At 40.6% G+C, this 22,687-nt stretch overlaps 1 protein-coding gene across 10 annotated transcripts in view; it reads right to left on the bottom strand.

Moving 5' to 3' along the window:
• Positions 1 to 22,687, bottom strand: part of LRRFIP2 (LRR binding FLII interacting protein 2) — a 49,931-nt gene continuing 27,244 nt past the window's right edge. For 4 of the 10 annotated variants that reach the window (XM_078608883.1, XM_078608893.1, XM_078608900.1 and 1 more), the window contains 17 exons: positions 22,566 to 22,628; positions 21,263 to 21,310; positions 19,733 to 19,795; positions 17,358 to 17,423; positions 16,109 to 16,174; positions 14,786 to 14,899; positions 14,296 to 14,343; positions 13,649 to 13,756; positions 11,890 to 11,979; positions 10,974 to 11,054; positions 9,237 to 9,329; positions 5,361 to 5,505; positions 3,743 to 3,792; positions 2,886 to 2,985; positions 1,761 to 1,840; positions 1,520 to 1,624; positions 1 to 1,379 (listed from right to left, as the gene is read on the bottom strand). In XM_078608883.1, the coding sequence (XP_078465009.1) occupies positions 1,269 to 1,379; positions 1,520 to 1,624; positions 1,761 to 1,840; positions 2,886 to 2,985; positions 3,743 to 3,792; positions 5,361 to 5,505; positions 9,237 to 9,329; positions 10,974 to 11,054; positions 11,890 to 11,979; positions 13,649 to 13,756; positions 14,296 to 14,343; positions 14,786 to 14,899; positions 16,109 to 16,174; positions 17,358 to 17,423; positions 19,733 to 19,795; positions 21,263 to 21,310; positions 22,566 to 22,628 (1,431 nt within the window). In that variant the 3' untranslated portion in view covers positions 1 to 1,268. Of the gene's footprint in view, positions 1,380 to 1,519; positions 1,625 to 1,760; positions 1,841 to 2,885; positions 2,986 to 3,742; positions 3,793 to 5,360; positions 5,506 to 6,856; positions 7,101 to 7,445; positions 7,539 to 9,236; positions 9,330 to 10,973; positions 11,055 to 11,889; positions 11,980 to 13,648; positions 13,757 to 14,295; positions 14,344 to 14,785; positions 14,900 to 16,108; positions 16,175 to 17,357; positions 17,424 to 19,732; positions 19,796 to 21,262; positions 21,311 to 22,565; positions 22,629 to 22,687 lie in introns of those variants that run through there. The other 6 variants (XM_078608953.1, XM_078608963.1, XM_078608917.1 and 3 more) reach the window with 5 other exon arrangements.

Here is a 22,687-nt window from a genome sequence, read left to right as displayed (position 1 = left end):
TTGGATTGCATTTTCTTTCCAGAAATAAAAATACACTGAAAGCAGTTCTTAACATCGCATGAAGCACATCATTCCACACATTTTGCATATCACCCTTAAAACCAAACCCCAACAAAAGAATTAACATTTTAGGACAATAATCATAAATGAGCGTTCATTAAACATGAACGCCCATTATGATTGACAATAAATGCTTATTTGGCTTTAGGCATAAACCATGAGATAAATGTTGAGATGCCTCACAGATGCAACAACTCGTTCTTGGATTTTAGTTTTTACTATATACACGGTGGATGCTTGAGCACTGAACTGTTGCTGTACCATTCCTACGAGTGAAGAGAAAGAGAGAATATGCTACTCGTGTCAGCGCAAAAGGATATGCTTTCTGTTGATAGTCGTGCTACAAATAATTTGTACTGCGGACTTTTTGCAGCGTTCATAAAGAAAACACGTGAACCTATCACTGTGCATGATACTATGCATATTAAATTAAAATGTCTTTACTCGTTAAAAAAAGGCACAATTAACTTTAGCTTTATAGACCTGCAACAGTAAAGTAACTTTGATCAGTGCATATGCATATTAAAGATGTTACTGTCAGGGACATTTAGTTTTTGAAACACCTGCACATGTTTTAGCATGGACATTTCAGAAAAAAATGCATGGTCTTCCCCCCTCCATTTGGGAGACCCGGAGCGCAAGACGAAACAAATTCAGCTTGCGAGGCCACAGCATATAAAAAAAAAAATGAGCAAAAGTTAAGACTGAAAAGGACCTGTGCAACATTTCACTGTATCGTTCGTAATATATTTCCTTGCAAAGTTAATTGACACATGCCCTGAAAAATGTATGCCTACCAAATCCTGCGAATGAATGGTATATAAGTGTTTCAACACACCAGTTTTGATAAGCTTAAAGAACAGTTGTACACTTCGTGAACGCAAAAAGGATGTTATACGTTTGAACGTATCGTTATTGGCTTCATGTCACCAACAACTGTAATGTTGGGCAAACTATAAGCCATTCGGTTTCAATCTGATTGCCACACATCATCCAAAACAACAACAAATAAATGAAAGCGTGAACATGATAATCCACAATCTGTGTTCAACGGGGAACAGTGACCCCTGAAAAGACACGGGGAGGCTTTAACAAATTAATGAGGCATTGCGGAAGTGAACTAAAGCAGTAGCAAAAAAGGCAGTCAGAACAATAGTAAATCCAATCGATGCAACGTTGCTTTGCTTGGAAGAGGATAGCGTGCATCATTATTCCTGAGGAAGGACCACATTTCTGGTGGACTTTATCTTCTCCAGCCGCTTTGTAAGCTGACTATTGGTGATCTCCAGCTCTTCCACACGGTCCTGTGCTGACCTCAGCTGCAAAGAAAACAGTGGCAAGTATAAGCAGAAATGGTGTGCCGATAACACACAATAATGTGCAAATGCTATGAACACCATTAACACCACCACAGCCATCCTCCTCCAACAGCAATGTCTTATCTGTACATTTCCCTTACCTCTCTTTGCAGTTTACGCTTTTCTGCTTTAAGCTCATCTTCAACTTTCTCTGCATTCTCCGAAGCAGTTTTGTAACGTGCAACTTGACCTTCCAGGCGAGCTATCTGCAAACACAGATGCATGCGCATGTGTGCACGTCTCTGTTTAAAATCTGGTGTTTGGCACTTGAGTTCACACAAAAAGCAAAACGAAAAAACACTTCAACTTGAAAAGATGGGCCAAAATAATGCGAAAGCTTACACTTTGTTCCAATGCTGTGATGTCCTGTTCCGCTTTTGAAAGCTTAAACTTGTGCTCACTGAGTTGTCTGGTTACATCTCCTGAGGGAAAACAAAGACAACACGCACTATGCAGTCACATAATGAAACCTAATGCAATACACACTCCTCTATAATGCCACCAAAAAGGCCCAAGTTGATTAGATTGCCATTACATATGTAGATAAAATATCCAGAGCTGGATGAGTGCCTCCTCACGTGCTGAATATTGTGGGATGGTGAAGTCAGCACAGATAGGGAACAATAGAACTATAGCACAACAATCGATGCTGCTGCACTGCCATCTACTGCCCACTACACCCCACAAGCCCAATGACAACCTGTTCGTGCATGGTCCATTACCCATCCAAGCACTATCCAGGCTTAATCGCACTGAACTTCTGGGATATGATGAGAACAAGTGCATTCAGGGTGACTTGATCATAGATAACATACTGGCAGTATAAAATGTAGTTACATATTAAATGCTTTATAAATTCTGGATGTCAGAAGAATTGTAGCTCGTTTTAACAAATGCCAAGATCAGCATGGTTCATTTTAAAATGTTTTTGTATTGATGTGAACATTTGGTTCATTCCATAGGCACAACGCTTTTTTATCTTGCAAATGATGTCTGGAGCATTAACATTTACTATTAATCCTTTCCCGTTGAGATGTCTGCAAGCTATAGGGTGGGTCCTGTTCACCAATGAATCTTGGAATGTGCAAGCGGTTAGGATTAATTTTATTTGGAGAAACATAGCGCCGTTGTTTTTAAAGACATTGTACTCACCGCAGATAACTGTAGGGACACAACCACACCCCATGATAGCTGGCACCAAACTGTGTTACATGCCTTCCCACATGGCCTTGTGGGAGCCTCGGTACCGATAAAGTTATTTTAGTTTTTTCTTCTGTATACGTACGTCATCGGAATGGTAAAGGCTTATGTAAACAGCATGCAGTGGTAACGTTCTCATTACCAGATGGCTGTATATGCTTGGTAAAAAGTGAGCTGTATTAAATACAAATATGTTAAACAAGAAATGTGTTTATTAAGTAATACCATACTTTTGGCCGTGAAGCCATGAAGGAGTTGTGTGCTTACTTTGTGTCTCGATACCATCCATGCCGTTTTCTGTGGGGTCGCTATCCGATTTTCCCGATTTCTGTTTGGTTTCTTCTAGCTGAATCTTCAGGCTCTTCACCTGTGCCACAGGAAATATTCACATAGAACCAAAATTGAAACAATCACTACATTTACCCAAAAAGTACACTAAAAAAACAAATGAAATGACATCTGAAGCAATGCGATATTAAGTAGAGCAACATCTTCAGACTCGGAAATTGGACTTAAATTCCCGATCACAGCTAACATCAATGGTGTATAGTATTTAGATTTGTTCTGGGTCTCCACTTCATCAACGCGTACCGACCAGTGTGGTGAGTATGGTCAAATGACATCCACTACTGACACCTCGTGGGAAGGTCGTCGTGCAGCAGTGGATGGATAGGGGATGCAAGTTATTAATACTGGTAGGAACCTCCTGGTTACACCAGCCCACAGGGGATTATTGTGTCCATCCGTCCGTCGTGCAGGGAGGGGCTGGGTGGGGTGGGGAAGGTGGGGAGGGGCTGGGTGGGGAGGGTGGGGCTGGGTGGGGAGGGTGGGGAGGGGCTGGGTGGGGAGGGGCTGGGTGGGGAGGGTGGGGCTGTGTGGGGGGGTGGGAGGGGTGGGGCTGGGTGGGGAGGGGCTGGTCACCCCGTGGTGCCCTTATAAAACTCAACGTTTAACCTACTCACGCCGGCTTGTGCCCGCCCTCACAGTCGGCCATATTTGCGGAATACACCACGCCGCCGTTGACCCTGGACATTGACCGAGCAACCCAACGTTCCTACCAGCTCCCTCCGCAGGAATGTGTTACTTCACATCTTCAGTGTGTGTAGCCTGGGAATAGCAATCACCTGCTCTACAAGTGATTCCTTGTCTTCAACCAGCCTCTTCAACCTTATGTCTGAATAGGAGAAATCAAATCCACAACAATACTTGAATGTACGATTTTGAATAGCGTATGTTAACACAGCTATAATTGCACGCACACACACACACACACGAATAAATGTGAACCATATAAAGCATAAATATACTAAACGGATGAAAGCTGGTGAATACGTACTATTTTTCCAAAGACTCAGATCACCCTATATTTTGTCATCTGCTTAACTATTGCAAATATAATCTATAGTTCAACAAAGTTATCACTAAAATTCAGGATAGACCCAGCCTGTATTACTTGGCCACTAGATGGCATCAGTGTAGAACAAACCAGGCAATGATGTAAAGTATACATTAAACTTTAAAATTGGGTGTGTCCAATTGGTGAGGGCTTCTTGGCAACTGAGGGGTATGGTCAACCACGTACAGTCCTTGACAGAAGTAAAAAAAATAGACTTCCTTCAACTTGTTATCAACCAAATAGAAATATACTATGGCTTGTGAATATTTGCATTTCCTATGATCTTGCAATATTATTTGTCGTCTCACAAGCTACTCTGATGTTACATTATACGCTATATGCACAATATAAAATGTTGAGTTTGTCAACGCGACAATTTGATAAACATGGCTTGCCTTTCGTCAAGTTTAAAGTTATATATGGGACGTAAAGCACTTCATTTTGCCAACGTCAGTATTTACTTAAAAGAAAAAAATATTACTTGAGAGTATGCCTTCAAGTTCACAATAACCTTTACAATGACGTAAACGAGTTGTGGAGATGTGCTTACTAACACACCCATCACCGCAACCAGACCACCTTTACCTGTTCGTCGAGAATGTTTTTTACATCGAAGTTTAAAGTAATTTCTTAAAATTACAGCACAGCAACAGTAATCACAACTGCAAGTACTAAAAATCACCAAAAACAATATTATGAATGTCTTGAAAAACTGAAAACAAATCAAATGTGCATGTGGGGAGTTGTGAGCCAATTGTGAAAAATCCACATTACTGAAGTTAAAAAGACAACCTATCCAAGGGATGACCACTCTTGCTGTTACACGCAACCTAAAATACGTGGCAACATCATCTTATTAAAAACTGTAAAATTGTATCATCTTTTAGCATGAAATATAAACATTTGTAAATAGCATGCACTAAATGAAGAGAAATATGGTGCATTTAATCCAACAGTACTGTAAAGTGAGTGGCCCTAATCCTTTTTAATTGAGCATATCTTGAAAAAAAATTTAACAATTCAAATGTGCATGTGAGGAGATGTGAGTCTAGTGGACATCTGTGAAAAGGGCTTCATAGCTCATCGGATTCCTCTAGTCTCAATAAAGATTCTGATTCTGAGTAATAGTGGAGAAGAGCCGAGGGCGATGCATTGTGCCCGTGTGCGGTAGCGTGGTGCGGGAGGAAGCGTTGGATTGTGGCATCGCGAGACCACGACGAGTGATAATGAGGATCACAATGTCGTGGTAGGGAGGCCTTAATCCAGCAGTGGGTAGAACACGACTGGGTGACAATGATGACGAGGCAATGTCACCAGGCAGCGAGTGGATCAAGATGACGTCTCACCAAGCGGCCCATCCCCCGCACCCTCGAGCAGCTGTGCAGCCTGCCGCGACACCAGGGTCACCGCCCCGCCGCCGGCAAGCGGCTCCCCGTCCGGCCCCACCTCCCCGTTCACCTCCCCCTCCGGAACCATCACCAGCCCGTGCTTCTGCATGGCACAGGAAACGCCGCGTGCAAAGTCACGCAACCGTGCCCGCATTGCCAGCACACCACGTACGCACACGCACCACGGTGGCAAGATGCTAACTACCACGTCTGCTATACACAGGTCGTGGGTTCGATCCCGACCCTGATGCCCTGTATCTGTATGATATTTGGGGTTTGCGGTGCTTCTCTCCGCGTGGTCGTGTGGATTTTTCTTCAGCTCCTCCAGTTTTTCCCACCACATTTAGAAACATGCGTTTCGAGTATCTTGCTGTTATACATTTCCACATGATAGGCTACTTCGTTGAGCTATTAATTGTGGCCAGTTCGCTTCTGAAAAAGATTAATATAGCTCAGTGGGCCTTAACTGGTAAAATAAAAACAGTTTTAATACTTTTACATGCTGCCAAACCTGTGGGCGGACCCAGTATGCCTTTGAGTTTAAACTCATGTTCAAACTTTGAATGACTTATGCCACAAATATGAAAAGTGGACTTTCTTTTCTTAACAAGATCATGAAGACAATGTGGTTGCAATGGAAAAACTATAATGCTGCATTGATTTAACGCATTTGAATGATTCCTGTTACTAGACAATGTCACAACATTAGCATCTTCCAAATGTAATGCAGAAGAAGGTAAGTCACACTAGTATCTATTTACATCCATGCAATTCTAAGGGTGACATGTCTTTCATATATATTAATCCATTAAATTTCCCTTTTTTCGTATTATCTTGGTACAGGTGCTAACTTATGAAGTTTCCAGTCTAGTAATTTCCTGCAGTCATTCGAATTAAACCATATTGGGAATCCCAGAAGACAATACATAACTTCTCCTGGTGCCACTTTAATAATATTATCTATAATCACCTTCAAGCTGTGTGGGGAATATTTTGCCACATTACTATCATACCATATCGATATGCTGCTACACATACTTCATTTGGTACTGGCAAAGGAGGTCCCATGATGAGATGCACGTACAAACTTAGCCCTCAACTGCGGTACGCTAATACAAAGCAAATATACACAACCTATATTGAACAGCCATTGGTGACTTGCGACAGAGTGAGACACAGTCTTGGGTCGGAGCCAACATTTTGAGTGTAGGATCCCAGCTGGTCTGGCTCTGACCACGATAAGCCACGTGACCACTTTCTACATGTGGCACTCGTACAGAGATACACCTGGGTTGTGCCGTTTCATCTACAGATGGTAGCCATTTAGGTATATTGGTCATAATAATGAGTAGAATAGTCACACATTTTACTTAAAACATTTGAACTGTACAGTGGCAAAAGAGTCTTGAGGCAAGCATCCTGTTTGAATGCAGATTAACACAAGCTGAGTTGTATGTTATAATATGCACCGCTGCTCTGGTAGAATGGAAAGTCTAATCACTTCCTCTGCTGGTTGACGGAATCTTTGCAGTTGACTTGTTTCATGTATATACTATATTCCACTAACAGTGCAGTCTCAAAGCAAGTTGAGTGCTCTCATACCTTTTTCAACTCTTCTTTAAGTTGAGTGACTTGTTGCCTGAGTTCATCTCTTTCATTCATGATACACTCAAAGTGTACCTTTTGCCTTTCAAGAGCCTGGCCCCCATTACGGGGAACAGGAGTTACAAGAATAGAAGAAAGGCAGCAGTGAGAAAAACAGACGAGAGCAATCCAGTTCAAAGGAGCGTACAGTTTAAACACAGTGCAAAGGACAGCAGGCAAAAGGGGGTAAAGTATGGCGCAGCTGCTATCTTTTCAAGAGTCCAGTAATAACTATGCATGCACAATTTGAATATGCATTACATTCTTGTCCAGTTTTACTTTCGTAGTTGCTTAAATATTTCTTAAAATGTAATGGTATCCCTACAAACAATACTGGTGTATGTCCTTCCTACTTAATTTAAAGGTATGTGCTGTACACACACCGACATGTTCACATACCCCTATCTTCTTTTCTTTCCACCCAATTGCTTCCTGGAGATCATTTACCTCCCGCACATATGATTCTTCTTTACGCTGCAGTGTTTTAATTTCCTGAAAGCGTGAGGAGAAGGCAAAGGAGAAAAAGCATTTGGTAGAAACGAAAGTAGAAATGGCAGAGGCCGGATGAAAAAGAATATCATACGCTAATTCTAACAGGTATGTCCTGTGTATTCGTTAAAAGGCTCAATATATTGTAAACTTACCAGCATGGAGGCATCCAAGTTTGCAATTGAGGGTGCTGACCGCGGTGAATGTGATACCAACAAATAATGCAACTTATCCAATTGCAAAACAAATAAACAATGATTTTACTTTTTTAAACTTGGTTAGACCTTGGGAGGATGTGCTCTTTCTCTAAAAAAAATATATTATTGCTTGGCACCCGGCATATATAGCAGTGGCTTGGCTATTACTGATCATTTGTCTTCCTACTGCTGGTAATCCCAAACAGCAGCTGTTTTACTTAATGGCGATATCAACCTGGGAGGCCATAGCAATTAGTAACAGTACAAATTCGCCTTTGATGAATCCATTCAGATATCTTGCAGTGTGTCAGAAAATTGCTGCGCAAGATATCTTTCACAGAATTTCTGAAAAAATCCTTCACGTTTTTTTACCCTTTACACAGTAGAGGTAATAATTTCCCATGTACCCTGTCATGAGATTGTTGAATGACCACAAACAGATTTATTTTTATTTTTTTTGCGACTGTCAACTCAACTACACTTGAGGACCGAGCGAGAGTTTAATCACAGATGGCTTTGTGGATTGAAACGGAGGTCCTCATAGTTGTCAGCCCAGCACTCTGACCTCTATTCCATACATGTACTTTAATTGAGAACAAGTCCATGCACCCGCAAGGCACATAACCCATATTGCCATTGTGTATCGCACTCATTCAAATGGAGTGGAGTCATAGTCTACAGATATTAGATGGTGTCAACAAATGAATGTATCGATTATCACCACAAGCTATATTTACAAGTATCAGAATGTTCAACGTAAACAGACGTTGACATAATTAGGTAATCAATGCACTCATTCATGTACTTCCACACGTTTTGTACACCAAATGCAGTGCAAATACATGCATGCCACACAATACAAACATGATATTTCCATGCTCACTAGCGCTGGGTCGCCAATAGCACATGGATTGATGCTATGCTTGGCATTCACTAGGGTAACCTGGCAGACTACAGTAATTACAAACGCTTTACAAATCAATCACATATGAGGTGATTATTTGCACATTTTAATTGACTTAATTCCTTGATGATTTTCAGGCATGCCATCGAGATAGAATAATTAAATGTTACCTATTGTGAGGTTTACTAATGACTGTAGAGGACATATCAAGGTCGCACAGGATAATGCAATAAAACATCTCTACCCATTCTGCTTTTCGGCAGGTTAGCCCAGTTATATGCTTTGGAATTTTCAGAAATTAGTATCTCGTGTATTGAAAATGTCAGTTATAATTTGTTTATGTTACTATTTACGTAACTATATTCCCATATAACAAAACAATTGCAATGATACTTAAAAATACAATTACTGCGGTAAAGCCTGCTTCCAGTAATTGTGAACACGAGCATAATGGCATGACTCGCAAAAAACGAAAAGCTTTTGATTTTCTGACAGTTGCCATAACTACCCGGTGGAGTTTGTGCACAAACTCCTAAGTGGCAGTTTGACACTAATTTGGGCCCAGGGGAGTGCTGAAAATTGCTGCTACCAACTGCTCACCTCTATGAGTGCATCCCTCTGCTTGAGGCCCTCTTGCAGTTCGTCATATTTGTACTGCAGCACACTTTGCGCATGCTTTTGTCTCTCCAGGTCCTGGGAATATCAAAAATAAACAACAGTTGAAAACATCTCACTTCAGATATATTCAAGCACCTATATAAAACCAATGTGTATTGTTAAATACATCATATACCAAACTAAACATGGGTGATATTTGTCTTCTGCTCTGAAATCACAAACTCCACAAGTCTGGGTTTTCATATTCGTGTTATTGTAATCCAAATATTTAATGAGAAAAATCAAAAAATATCCCTAACCTTTGCAAAATAGACATATGGAACCTTAATTACAAAATATTAATTACAAAAAATAAATATTTTTGTAATTACAATTTTGAAAATATTCTTGGGCAACGTTTTTGTAATTATATTTTTGGCAATATTCTTGGGCAACACAACAACAGAACACCATGGCTTGCCACTGCCAATGGGGTCAAAGGGTGTTTTTTAAAGTTTGCATGACAGCAGATGCAGCACTTTGCAGGAAATATCAAAGTTGTAATATGAGCCGTATCAATCAGACCACTTGATGCCAACAGTCCTAGTGGCGAAGTGCACTTGTGTTTTATTCTTATTTGAAATAAGTTGCAATGACCATCTGAAGTGCGCACATGTGTTTGCCTTTGCCATTACACATGGTCCAACAAAGAGAACTGCTCAGAGTCAATAGCAAAGCGTGCTCTTTAAAAACATCTGTCTAACATCAACTCAGCTGTGACGTGCGTTTCAGATGATAGTTACGAGGAAAATCTGTTTCACATTACATTATCCTCGTTATTTTGCTACCTAGAAATATACAAACAAATCTAGCAATATTTTACTTGGCAATGCAACACACATTTGAAAATTGGCGATTACCAAAATACACAACCCAAAGCTCTTCATGGTTTATTTATGCCTGAATATGTAATTGACCGTGGGGTTCGATACCGATATAAGCTCCCCATAAACATTCAATTAGCATGTCTTGCTATGTGACTGTTTACAGGAGGGCTTAAATCAATAAGTTGAATAATAAACATCATTTTAAAAGTACTCGGCTGAACCTTTGGGGAGTGCACAAAATTACTGTGGCTCAAAAATCCCCACACATATATTCATAGCTGAATATGGTGTGCTGTCAATGTAACTTGCAAGCTGTGTGATATATTCAGTAGGTTGTCACTTAAAAGCTCATTGCTTCAACATAACTGCGGGTGATGATACTAGAAGCTGTATAGATGGTTTGGGTTTAACTTCATGGGTGCAAAGCATCTGCCGTGCAGTCTAGTTTAACAACTGCTGCAATACAAATACGCACATAAGACCGAGTCAAGAATGTTAAACCTACAAGTCATTCACATCGGCACAGTCTATGGGAAACCAAGTAATTACAGAATGAGAAATGTTACATTGGTGATTTATTTACAAGTATGAATCTTGGGGTCAAACAATGCTCTCTGAATCTGGTAATCAATTATGAAACAAAACATTTGTATCCCACATTTTTCAATACCTGGTCATTTCTGTAGCAGTAAAAGCGTACACATATGACACAGAGACACATGCATGTGAATCAATGATGTTACAACCACCAGAGCAAAATGCACACTGCTTGAACCAGTTTGAGGGTTGCTGATGAGCTGGCTCGGTTGACAGCCGAGAGGACACATTTGCGCAACAGTGCAACGCTAAGTACCTTGCATTTGTCCTCGTGTTGGCGCCTGAGCTCCGCCATCTGCTCCTCCATCTCCTCCATGCTGTCGCGCAGGGTGTCCACCTGTAACACGGTGATTGATGCATCCCACTCAGTCGTGCCTCTCATCGACAAATAAAACAACATTTTGATTACGAATTATGAGAACCTGTAGAATGGAATTGTATCTCACATGTATTCACTGTATTGTGATATTACACAGCACATCATCCCGGCATTGATCAAATGGCCGGGATGATGTGCACCTCCGATATCACGGTTGGCTACGTAGAGTGCTAAAGAAGTTCAATGCACATATATACAAATAAGTATCGTCCACGGTGACTGGTCTGGTCACCACGATAGGAGTGGGGAATTTATACCAGAGGTTCAAGACCCTCAAAAGATGATGGGCAGCACCCAAAACTTGGAGACAATTTCACTGGTATTACTGAACAACAGGTGGAGTGGTAGCACAGAGGTTAACACACTGCACTTTCAACTTAGTGCGGTGAGTTTGATTCCCAGCCATGGATAACACCAACAGCGAGTGATATCTATCTGAATCAGACCTGCCCCTCCCCCGATTCACCAAGTTGCATTGTCCAGCATGGTGAGGTATAGTTAAACAACCTACAATATTAACAGATGCGGGGAAGCCGTCATCCAGCAGTGGATTAACAAAGGTATGCCAATTATGAGTTTCATTAATTACTGCATCTCTGTAAAATAACTATAAACAGTGAAACATTTTTTCAATTTTAACAACAGCATCTATAAGTATGACCAGTCTTCACGAATATGCACTGTATTTTGCACATGTCATAAAACTTGCTTCAGGGTTTACATTTGTGTACAAACTGTTTCTTTTGCAGGAATGTTACTTTGTTCCCATATTCTACAGAATGTATTTTCTTACCTGATAGATCAAATTAAACTTCTCGTTGTCAAGCTGTGCATTCGTCACCATAGCCTTTTTAAATTTTTCCTGGACCTCTGACAGTGATTCCTGCCAAAGAGAATGCACGCAATAACATGAGTAAAATAAGACAAAATGCAGCAAGTTATTTTTCTTGAGCCTCATTTTCACACGAATGGAAATATCACGTTCAACTTTCTGAGCATGCTCTCTCGGTGCTACACTTGTCAAATAATTTAACATTCACCGTGTTCCCACAGAGGGAAATATAATACAGTCCACTGTGTTTACAACAGACTGGTGCTTTTAATTAAGTCAATTGAATGTGAACAATGAAAGTTAATCAACATCATTAGGGATGCAAGCTTGAAACACGTTGAGTGAAAATCTTACTCATTTTTAAACCAAAAGTACATTTATTTTAAAAAATAACATGCAAACTTTTAGTTTTATTAATCATTTACAGCCACACACTATTTCACAACATGCAGCGATTACGAGTTAAGTTAAAGTCTTGTTGCTTTCAAAAGGCAGACGCTTGTGTGAGTGCATCAAACAACACATGGAAACCCTCAGTTTATTGTATATCTCCACGTCATGCTTCCAGTACCTTTATTTCTTTTAGGCCCTTCGTGTATCTGGAATCTACATCGCGTAATTGATCCTTTAGCTCATAGATATCCTAGTGAGCAGAAATGGAAGCCAGGTCTCAAGAAAACATGAATCGTGAAAGAAGTGACAGACCTAGGGACGGGCTTTCCAATGCACAAGAAACCCATCGCTGCTTCAACACATCGTCTCTGCGGTATACTAGTTGAATTCACGTGTGTGGGAAGCACTCAAGGGGTAGGGAAGGTGGGGGTGGGGGGGTTCGTAGAATCTGCCACCTGTCAGAAGAGCAAAGTATCTACAGCGGTGACACCAACTGCAGTATAGCAAATGTTCATCCACACAAGGAAGAGAAGAAAATACAACGCTGACGGGGGAATATTATACAGATGTAAAAAGGTGTCTACGCACAATGAATACCTCGACAATGGTATGAAGGGACTTTGTGCTGATGGTCTCGAAGACACAAGAGAGATGTATATAGAAACATGACTAGGGACATTGGCCTTTTCTGTAATGTTTGATTAATCTACCATAAGACTAGACTTGATGTATTTCACTGAAGATATGTACACACTGTTTATGATATTTTTACATATTTTATTAATATACTCTTGAGAAGGTTTTTTATAAATCCGCTGTGTGGCTCTCCGTTGCGTTTTCGGGTTGTACTGCGTGTTGCTAAGCACGATGTTTGACGTGTTGTACATTTCATTCCCAGGACACGGTGCGGAATGTTGGACGTTGTGCCGAACGCACGGCATAACCCAAAATCTCATGCAGAGGCTTTACTTGCATTAAAATGATCAACTATTGCCATTTTTTTTATCAGGTGATATCCCACTGAAACTCGTGATCGCTTTTTTTTAAGGACACACAGGATATATGGCCCACCAAAGTAATATAGAGACAATTCTAGAATTTTGGCAATTATTAGAGTTATGGGTAATTTGGCTCTGCCACTACACACAAATATTATTTTCCAAATAGGTGAGAGGTTGAATAATTACTGAGGAGCATTAATTGGAACATTTTATTTATAAAGAGTAGTGTCGAACAAGATAACCCAAGTGATATTCATCTTAATATCAAGTGTATTTTATCAGCGACTGCTGGATATATCTGCGACAAAGGGCAAGAGACGCCTCACCTTGGTCGAGACATCCACATCTCCAAGAGAGCCAATGTCTCCATTGCCCTGCTTGGAGGACAAGTTGGATGAGGACAAGGCTGATACAGCACTCCGGGATGCCAAGGGCTGCAAGCAGCATACAGACAACACACAGGTTACATGGCAGCATCACAAGGCAAGCCAGGGTACGACACCTCAATGCCCAACCTTTATCTCCACTGCTATATTATAGGTGTCAGCCACCCTAGCCGACTGCTGTGCTACAGCTGTGGTTACATTACACAATATTTAATTAAAATGCACTCTTTTGCCGTAAATATAGCACCACAAAGTGGCCGATTTGATTGATGTGTGTGAACTTGAATAGTGAGTTATAAATTAACACCCTTTGAGGGTGGCAGCAGTGTGGAAACAAGTCTTGACTTGCCTCCGGTGCAAGCAAAAACTGCAAGGGAACACACACCTAAACTATGACCTAAAACTATGAACTAGTTTTATTCTACCAGGTAAGGCCCATGGAGACATGACAGTATACTTGATGCTATGTGAAATTATATTCCTTACACTGTAGAATCACAGCCATGAACAGGGTTTTGCTGAAATATGGACGTCAAACATGAGTTAATGACTTGTTGCGCTCCCATAAACAAAGTCAATATACTTACGCGTCCTGTGTTTTCTGCGAGGTCATTGTCACTGTGATCATCAGTGTACTGGGGAAAAAAAAGGGGAAAAAAAAAAGTTGTCAGTCAACATGCGTGTGGTTGCAGAACCTTAGGGGATCCGTGTACTGGGGATCCAGCTTGCCTGTGGAATGCATTTAGGCAGCTTGTTTATGTCATCGAGGTCAGCGCAATGAATAAAATGCTGAAGCTGCAGCTTTATCTTCAGTGCACAACTTCAGCACTACGACTAAATTGAAAACAGAGGCAAACAAGGAGCCATATGATATCAATATCGATGCCTTCAGTTTTTTTTTCCCCCAGCAAAGTTAGCAAGACGATGTGACTCAAAACAGTTGGTCAATCTCTGGCAAACGCTTCTGCAAAGCCACGGCAACATTCAAGTCTGTTTTTAGCGTTAGAAAACCAAAGCTTTGCATCCCAGCTGTCCGTCTATTTTAATTCACACTCCCAACTGTGCAAGTAAACTCACTTTAGCCAGCTCAGGGATTGAAACATCATCAAAATCAGAGAGTGCACTTCCTCTGCGAGAAGAGCAACCGTAGATGTCCACTATTGAGCCTTTCCGTGATGGTGGGTTTGACGACTTATGAAGAAAGATGGAAAGGGAAACAGAAAAGAAAAGAAGCAGTTACAGGTACAAGAACAAGGTAGCCGTGTCAGTAGAATTAAAAAAATAAACATTTACACAGTAGAATACTCTTTAAAAGATCTATTATCACCAAAATAATGAGACATTAAATATGTAAATGAAAGGAAAACCAAAAGATGTTGCAGGAATATATGTTCTTAATATACAAACTCCATGGTGGCATGCCATTTGTGCACGTGTTTAGCATATGTGTAGAAGGGCACATGTGCATATTTAACTGAATGAAAATACCACTGAGATAAATGTGCATACGTATGTCCTAACCCTACTAACGGCACATCTTTCGGTTAATGCTAAATTAAATGTAGCTAACATTGAACTTGGTGGCTTGCATTCCACTCCCGGCTACGGCTAACATCAGGGACAATATCTAAACTGATCCTGGCCCCTGCCCTCTCGCTGCATTAACCAACCCGTACTGACCAGCGTGGTGCAGTATGGTCAAACAACCCCCACAAATAGCATGGGATGGGAAAGCCCTCATATAGCGGTGGATTGACATAGGTTTGCACAATTAAAGCATGTTTTAAACTGTACTGACCAATGCACAGATGTCTGAAATATCACCTATATAATTCAAATGTTTGCACATGTTAATTAGGAAATATTAGTGTGTATTATTTTAAACACAAGATCCTATTATTTCATAGCTGTGTGGATTGTGTGTCGTGTATTTTTTTTTACTTTTATCATTTTTCTCATTTTAGTCAGACATTAACACATTCGATGTGCAGCTGAGTTACAGCAAATGAATCACACCAACCATTCCCACAAGGAAATGTTAAAGCATCCAGTTTGGATGAAAGTCTCTCCACATTTTTCGCAGTAATGTGTACAGTTTTGTTTGCTCCATTGTTGGAAAGTGGTGTCCTAATGTGACACGATGTTACATTAATTTTCATAAATAATAAATAACGCATTCCTACACGCAACACTCTTCGAGTGCATGTATCATGAGTATAATGTACAAACAGTAGCTCTTGTAAAATAGAATGATTATCTGATACTAGCTTGTGCTGCTACTGTGCTTTGTTTAATAAAGTGTCAACACGCTGCGGGGACTTTATGAAAGAGCTGCTGATGAACGCGGTTTGCCCGGTGTTCGTCGGATTGTCAAAGGTGGCATTGGTGGCCGGCTCTCACCGTGACGCCCCGGGCTGAGCGAGTGGATTTCCGTGAGTGTACACTCGTCACCTCATCATCAGAGGACTGATAACCACCACGGCAGGCGGAAGAGACGGAGGAGGAGGATACGGCAAAGGGGCAACACAGGAGGAGAGTGTAAAGCAGCAGACTGCAGCAGCGGTGGAGTAAGCAGAATCCCCACATGAACGATGCAGTGGCTCGGAAAAAAAATCCCCACTCAGAAATGAATACGTTCACACACATTTGAGTTAGGTTATAGATAAGCACGCAAATGTTTGCATGGAATTAGACCCGATGTAAGCCCATTGGCAGTTCTAGCAGCCATTCAAGCGATTACAAAAAATAATTTATAATATTGTAATTTACAAGATGATGTTAACAAGGAACAAGTGCAGTAAAATAAATTAACAATTCAATGTAATTGTTTCCTATTAAACCAAGAATCTTAACGATGCATTAATTACATTTCACACAATGAAGCTTGTTTAGCATAACTCACATATCATTTTCTTGCATTTGGCTAAATTCTATATCGCAAGTATAATCGTGTTTGGACATGAGCTTGTAAATTAATACCATATGCCAAACATTGTCCTATATATAACCCTAGACTACAGTACCGTGTATGATACATGAAGGTGTTTTTTTTTCTTTTCAGTAAACAGCAGCATATTGTTATAGTTTGATACTTACAAGCCAGAAAGCAAAAACAATTAATCACAATTATGTTTTAAACACACATTACACTCATGTAAACAATCTCGCTACGGCAGGAGTGGTACGATTAATGTGAAGGTCTGCTTATAAATGTCCCGTTAGCTCTACTGTTTTGATATCCCCATCAGTGGTTCCACATGCATGCTCTCCAAATTTACGCCACACACCGAGACAAAACACGTTACAGGTAGCTTCCTCTCCATTATCCGTGGGCGGATTATTCGCCTTGCAGATTGCCAGTTCTTGTAAAAAATGTTGTTTTTGCTTGCATTGGTTTAATGATCTGCCTCCGAACGTGTGACTCAACCGATGTGACTCACTCTTGCAATTACAGCCAAAACTAGTCGGTGGAAGAAACATTCTTTGTTTCACCCGCTAAACAAGACATGTAAGCAACACACGTTTTCTTGGCCACCATGAAGTTTGGCCTTATTTCCATGATTTTATTTTATCCGAGCTACTCCTCCCATGACCACGGACAATGGAGCGTTGGCTGCTGTATGATTGTGAGAACACGTTGGCATCTCACCGCTGGGCTGGCCCTACGAGAATTGACCAAAGAGCTGAGCCGAGAGCCGGACACACCCTCTGCTGCCTGAAGTTTTACAAACAAAGCAACGACTTACAAGACACTCCTAAAGGGCACGTGAAGGAGGTAAACGATGCAGGGGATTCCATTCTTTTAAGCCAATAGTCACTTCAACAATGTACATGCACTGTGCAGGGTTGCCATATATTATTTGGCACAGATAGGCCAAAGTACTTTATTATCGCAAGTTGAATTGTTGATGCTTCCGTAATCATGAACAGCATAGTTATCTGAAAATGTAAATATTACAAATTCACGTACTTTGGATAAATAAGTCTCTGTCAGGCGTAAGATAGTGTTAAGTAGAAGTGAGCCTGACATATGCTAAGTAGTGGATAGGGGTAGAGTTTGTTCAGTCCAACACTAATGAGGCTAGTGGAAGAAGATATTTATACAGGGGAAATTGAAGCAAGCTGTCGAGAGCTGTGTTCAATGCCTGTGAACTGATATTAATTGTAGCACTGTGAAAACGAATACAAAAATTAACAATAGCTCACTTTCATAGTACGTGGTGAGCATAAAGCATACCTTGAATTCACACACTGTATGCTATGTATAAGGCTTGCTCTGCTTGTCCACATTTACTCACAAACACAGCAACCTCCACGAAGTACTTAGATTTTAGAACACCAATCACCTAAGACAACATCAACCCAAGATACATAGAACATAACCCCTTTGCCATGCCCAAATTACAATTAACAGCTCTTAATATCACATGAAGGAGGTAAACGAATAAAAAAAAGTGTAACTGTTGCAGCCTTTCAATCAATTAAAATAGTATTTAAAAGTGGCTAAATGCTCAAATAGCACTTACCCTATTTATCTTCCAATAACATTAAGCTATTTTAATAAAAAATGGCATTTTAATATCCTGTTAACTGAAAAATATACTGAATACAATGGTAGGCTAACATTTCAGACAATCTTGATTTGAAGCTTTCGTGACTTCAGGAATCCATACTCTTTGGTTCTTTCGGTAAAGTCACGTAGGTAGAAAATTAATAGATCACGACGTTTCGATCGTAGATAGAAAATTAATAGATTACGACGTTTTGATCAAAACATCGTGATCTATTAACGTCGTGATCTATTCATTTTCTATCTACGTGACTTTACCGAAAGAACCAAAGAGTATTTCCGACAATGGCCCTTCTTTAATGAAAGGGGTACTGCCCAAAAAGTTATCCCGTCTGCTTTGAATTTTTTCTCTCATTAGGTCATCCGCAAGACAAAACTTGTGACGTTTTGTGGCCTGTGCTGCCAATGCAACTCTTGTAATTTTCACGAGCATTGACACATTTCCCTTAACCATTCCGACAGCAGCAACAATGGAACCCATTCCCAATACATGAGGGGAGCATAGGCCAGGTTCAGCGAGTTCAAGGCCAATGAACATAGCTGGCCAAGTGGAGCTTAGGCAGCTGTCTAAACCAAACACATGGACATCCTTGAAATGCCAAACAAATAGTCTTTGAATGAACCGACATGTAAGCTTATATGTGTGGCCTTTTTACACTCGCATACAGTGCCATTGCTTGATTCTGTTCAATTCACATTGTCTTACTGCCGCTCGAGCAGGACATGGGGAGGTAACTCTTTCGATGCTTTTGGTTGCCGTGAACCAGTGAAGAAAACTCGACATGACCATGGTTGGGGATGGCTCTCTCCACGGGATAACACTGTTGACTTCTCATGAAGCAATGCACGTTTAATACATTCCAGAGGCATGATGCGATGATTCGACTGCCAAGCAGGGTCTCAATCGTAGACCATGCTGTGCGTTGTTCAGAGACAATAGTATGTGGCAGAATCAATGTGGTAGAAACGTTAACAGTGAATTATCCTAAATGTAAACTGCAAATGCATAAATTTCGATTTAAAGCTTTCGTGACTGCAGGGATTCATCTTCTTGGTTCTTTCGGTAAAGTCACGTAGAAGGGAAATAATAAAATAATACAAATAAAACATAATACAATTATTTTATTAAAATAATAAAAATAAAACATACTAAAATTATTTTATCGTGTTTTATTTTTATTATTTTATTATTTCCCTTCTACGTGACTTTACCGAAAGAACCAAGAAGATGCAAATGCATAGTCACGCTTTATAACCAACGCAAAACATATTAAAAGAATGAAGGTCCGATACAATAACAAAGACTGAAAAGTATATTCAAGCATTGCGATTCACTTGTCGTTGCATTTTCACTGACTTGGCGAAGTGCTAGTCGATTCAGACGTGGCCATGGTTAGTCAAAGTCACTGCAAACACTGTTAAAGCAATACAAACAGCAAACAGCCTGCACTTACGACCCGTGAGGAAGAGCCCCGCCACCCACGGGCACTGCCCAGAATATCTTCTGAGCCCAAAGTCTACAGGGAAGATGTGTCCAACACAGAGTGGTCACCGGTGCCAATATACACACACACACAGTTGTGCTCATTCCATGAGCCCCTGAATGTCCTGTTCTCATGACATTATGGCACTCCACCAGTTTCCCAACTATTATCACCAGTCCATGTAACTTCTATGTCACTGAGGTCATATGCTCAGTGATCTTTGATCCAGTCCTGAGGCCCTAATTTAAATGGAGCCACATTAGGGGCCGTCCATAAATAACGTCACGCGATTTTGGACGATTTTGGACCCCCCCCCCCTTCGTCACACGGCGTCACAAAAAGCCAGACCCCCCCCTCAAATGTGACGTCACAAAGCTCTGCCCCCCCCCCCCCAAAATAAAACATGCTGCAAATCGCTTTAAACTAGTGTCATTGTGGTGCGTATTCAATGTGCGGCTGCACTCTGATGTTGTAGGAGAAAACATTTATCAAAAAGTCTATTTAATTAAGTAGAACGTGTTGTATATATTTATTTAAAGTTGCGCATTTTGATGTGACGTCACATTTCTCACCCCCCCCCCCCCTCGTCACACATCGTCACAAATGTCTGACCCCCCCCCCCCTTAGGTGCGTGACGTCATTTATGGACGGCCCCTTAATACCTATTCGGTATTGTAGTTTAACATTTGAAATGCATTCTTACTGCATTTTCTAGATAGTGGCAAAGGAAAATTATGTTCTGCAGTACTGCAATCTTGCCCCTACTTTGGAAATATATACAGTACTCCAGTCAAGATATTTAATTCTGAGTGTAGCTGCATATGGGACCACTGCAGGAAGTCTGGCAACATATATGATTGCATCTATACTGTGCCCTGTTTATAGTTCCGATTCTGACCAGGACAAGACAAAACATTACACTCATCAACATAAAAAATCTAATTTCAAAGATAATAGATAAGTTTCCATTTACGTATACAAACAAGCCAAAACGTTTAATGCAATAGTTTCATGGTCAAACTGTGCCACCAAAATAAAAGAAAGTACCGTATATTTTAAACTCACCAGGACTTTGAATGAGTATACGTATCACAAGGAAGATACATTATCATTAAAAACTAACACGTTGTGATTTAGGAACTGATAAAGGCTCAAATCTTGACTTAAAGCTTTCGTGACTGCAGGAATTCATCTTATTTGGTCTTTCGGTAAAGTCACGTAGATAGGTTCAAAGAAAATAATCAAAAATAACAGAAAACTACGACGTTTCGATCGCAACGCACGCGATCGTCTTCAGGAAAAGGGACGTTTTTGATTATTTTCTTTGAACCTATCCACGTGACTTTACCGAAAGACCCAAGAATATGATAAAGGCTCGCTTGGACAGTAACTCTACCCTCATTTAAGGATAAATAAATTACTTTGTCACCACCATAAAACAAAACAAAGACACTTTTCACTGCATGGGTTAAAGATTATCAACAAAGATTGGACACTGACCCTGCAGCTTCGAGCAGGGGCCAAAGGCTCACTGTAAAGAGAGGAAGTCTGTTGAAAATAATTAAAACAGTTACATGTCCGCATAACGATCACAATTCATATGCGTGAGACACCAGTAAAATGTATTCAGCATTCACTCAAAAATGAGCACACCACATCTAAAAGTGTAATGGTATATACAGTCTATTCAATGTGCCCGAGATGGATGCGGTAGAAGTGTGCGACAAAGCACAGTTGATTCTGTAAAACTGATAAGCTGATGCTCAGTGTAACTGAATAAGTAGTATTTAAAAATACTTTTTTAAACACGCTTTAATGAAATGTACCGTACGAGTAATGGCAGAACTCCACGACTCGAGGAAGTGGCCCCGAGGCTTGCCATAACGTAAGGGGGCCGTGGTGATTTATATCCAACGTGAGTTTAGCGTGGACAATTAGACCCAAGGTGAAACATAACATAAAAAAGATTGTTTAATTTTTTTTTTTATAGAATATAGTATTGTCATCAGTATGACATAAGTATACCAAGTTTGCAGTCGATACTACATTGGGAAGTGGGTTAAAATTGAGTTACAAGATTTGAGGATACGACAACAACAACAGAGTGAGTTAATAAAAGGCATGTAAAAAAAAGATAGTTTAAAAATATATACTTTTCATTATTTATGATAGAATATAGTATTGTCATCAGTATGACATAAGTATACCAAGTTTGCAGTCGATACTAAATTGGGAAGTGGGTTAAAATTTAGTTACAAGATTTGAGCATACGACAACAACAACAACAGACAAAAAAAATGACTCGACTGGGATGCATGAACATATTATGGGGCATGAAAGCTGCAGGGCGGTCGTGTAGCGTTTAGCGCTGCGCTATGAACCCGTCTACACGAGTTCGATGCCCGGACAACATCATCGGTGATAATTATCTGAACCAGTCTTGCGCCTCCCCTAGGTGGACTCGGCGTCAAATGAGTACCTGGTGTGATGTGTAAACATTGCTACATTGGGAGATAAAGTCGGTAGGGCGTGGTGCTGGCCACCCACCCCCTCGTGTACCGTGTCGCCCTTCATAGATGCTCGAGAACGGAACTTTCCCCAATAGTCTGTTAAGGCTATAACGGGGGGGGGGGATCATTGTCTTTGATGAAGCACAGTTCAGTCTATAAAACTGATAAACTGCTGGTCCGTGTAACTGAAAAAGCGATTGTAGAATGGGAGATGTGAAAATGTTAGGGGGTAGAGAGAGGTAAGTGAAAGAAAGCTGCAAGCAGCATGTTTCAGCAGAGGAAAGAAAACAGACCCTTTTGCCAGTGCGCCTTGAAAAGGGCATGTCATCATAGCCGCCCCGGACACCGTCATCCTGCTGCCAATGATTAACATGTGAAAAAAATAAACTCAGCATCCAAAGGACATTCCGTTGTG

Source organism: Lampetra planeri, chromosome 2 (assembly GCF_965212315.1).
Source record: "Lampetra planeri chromosome 2, kcLamPlan1.2.h2, whole genome shotgun sequence".
Lineage (NCBI taxonomy): Eukaryota > Metazoa > Chordata > Hyperoartia > Petromyzontiformes > Petromyzontidae > Lampetra > Lampetra planeri.
Note: the sequence above shows the minus strand (reverse complement) of the source record. Positions and strands in the feature narration are given on the sequence as shown.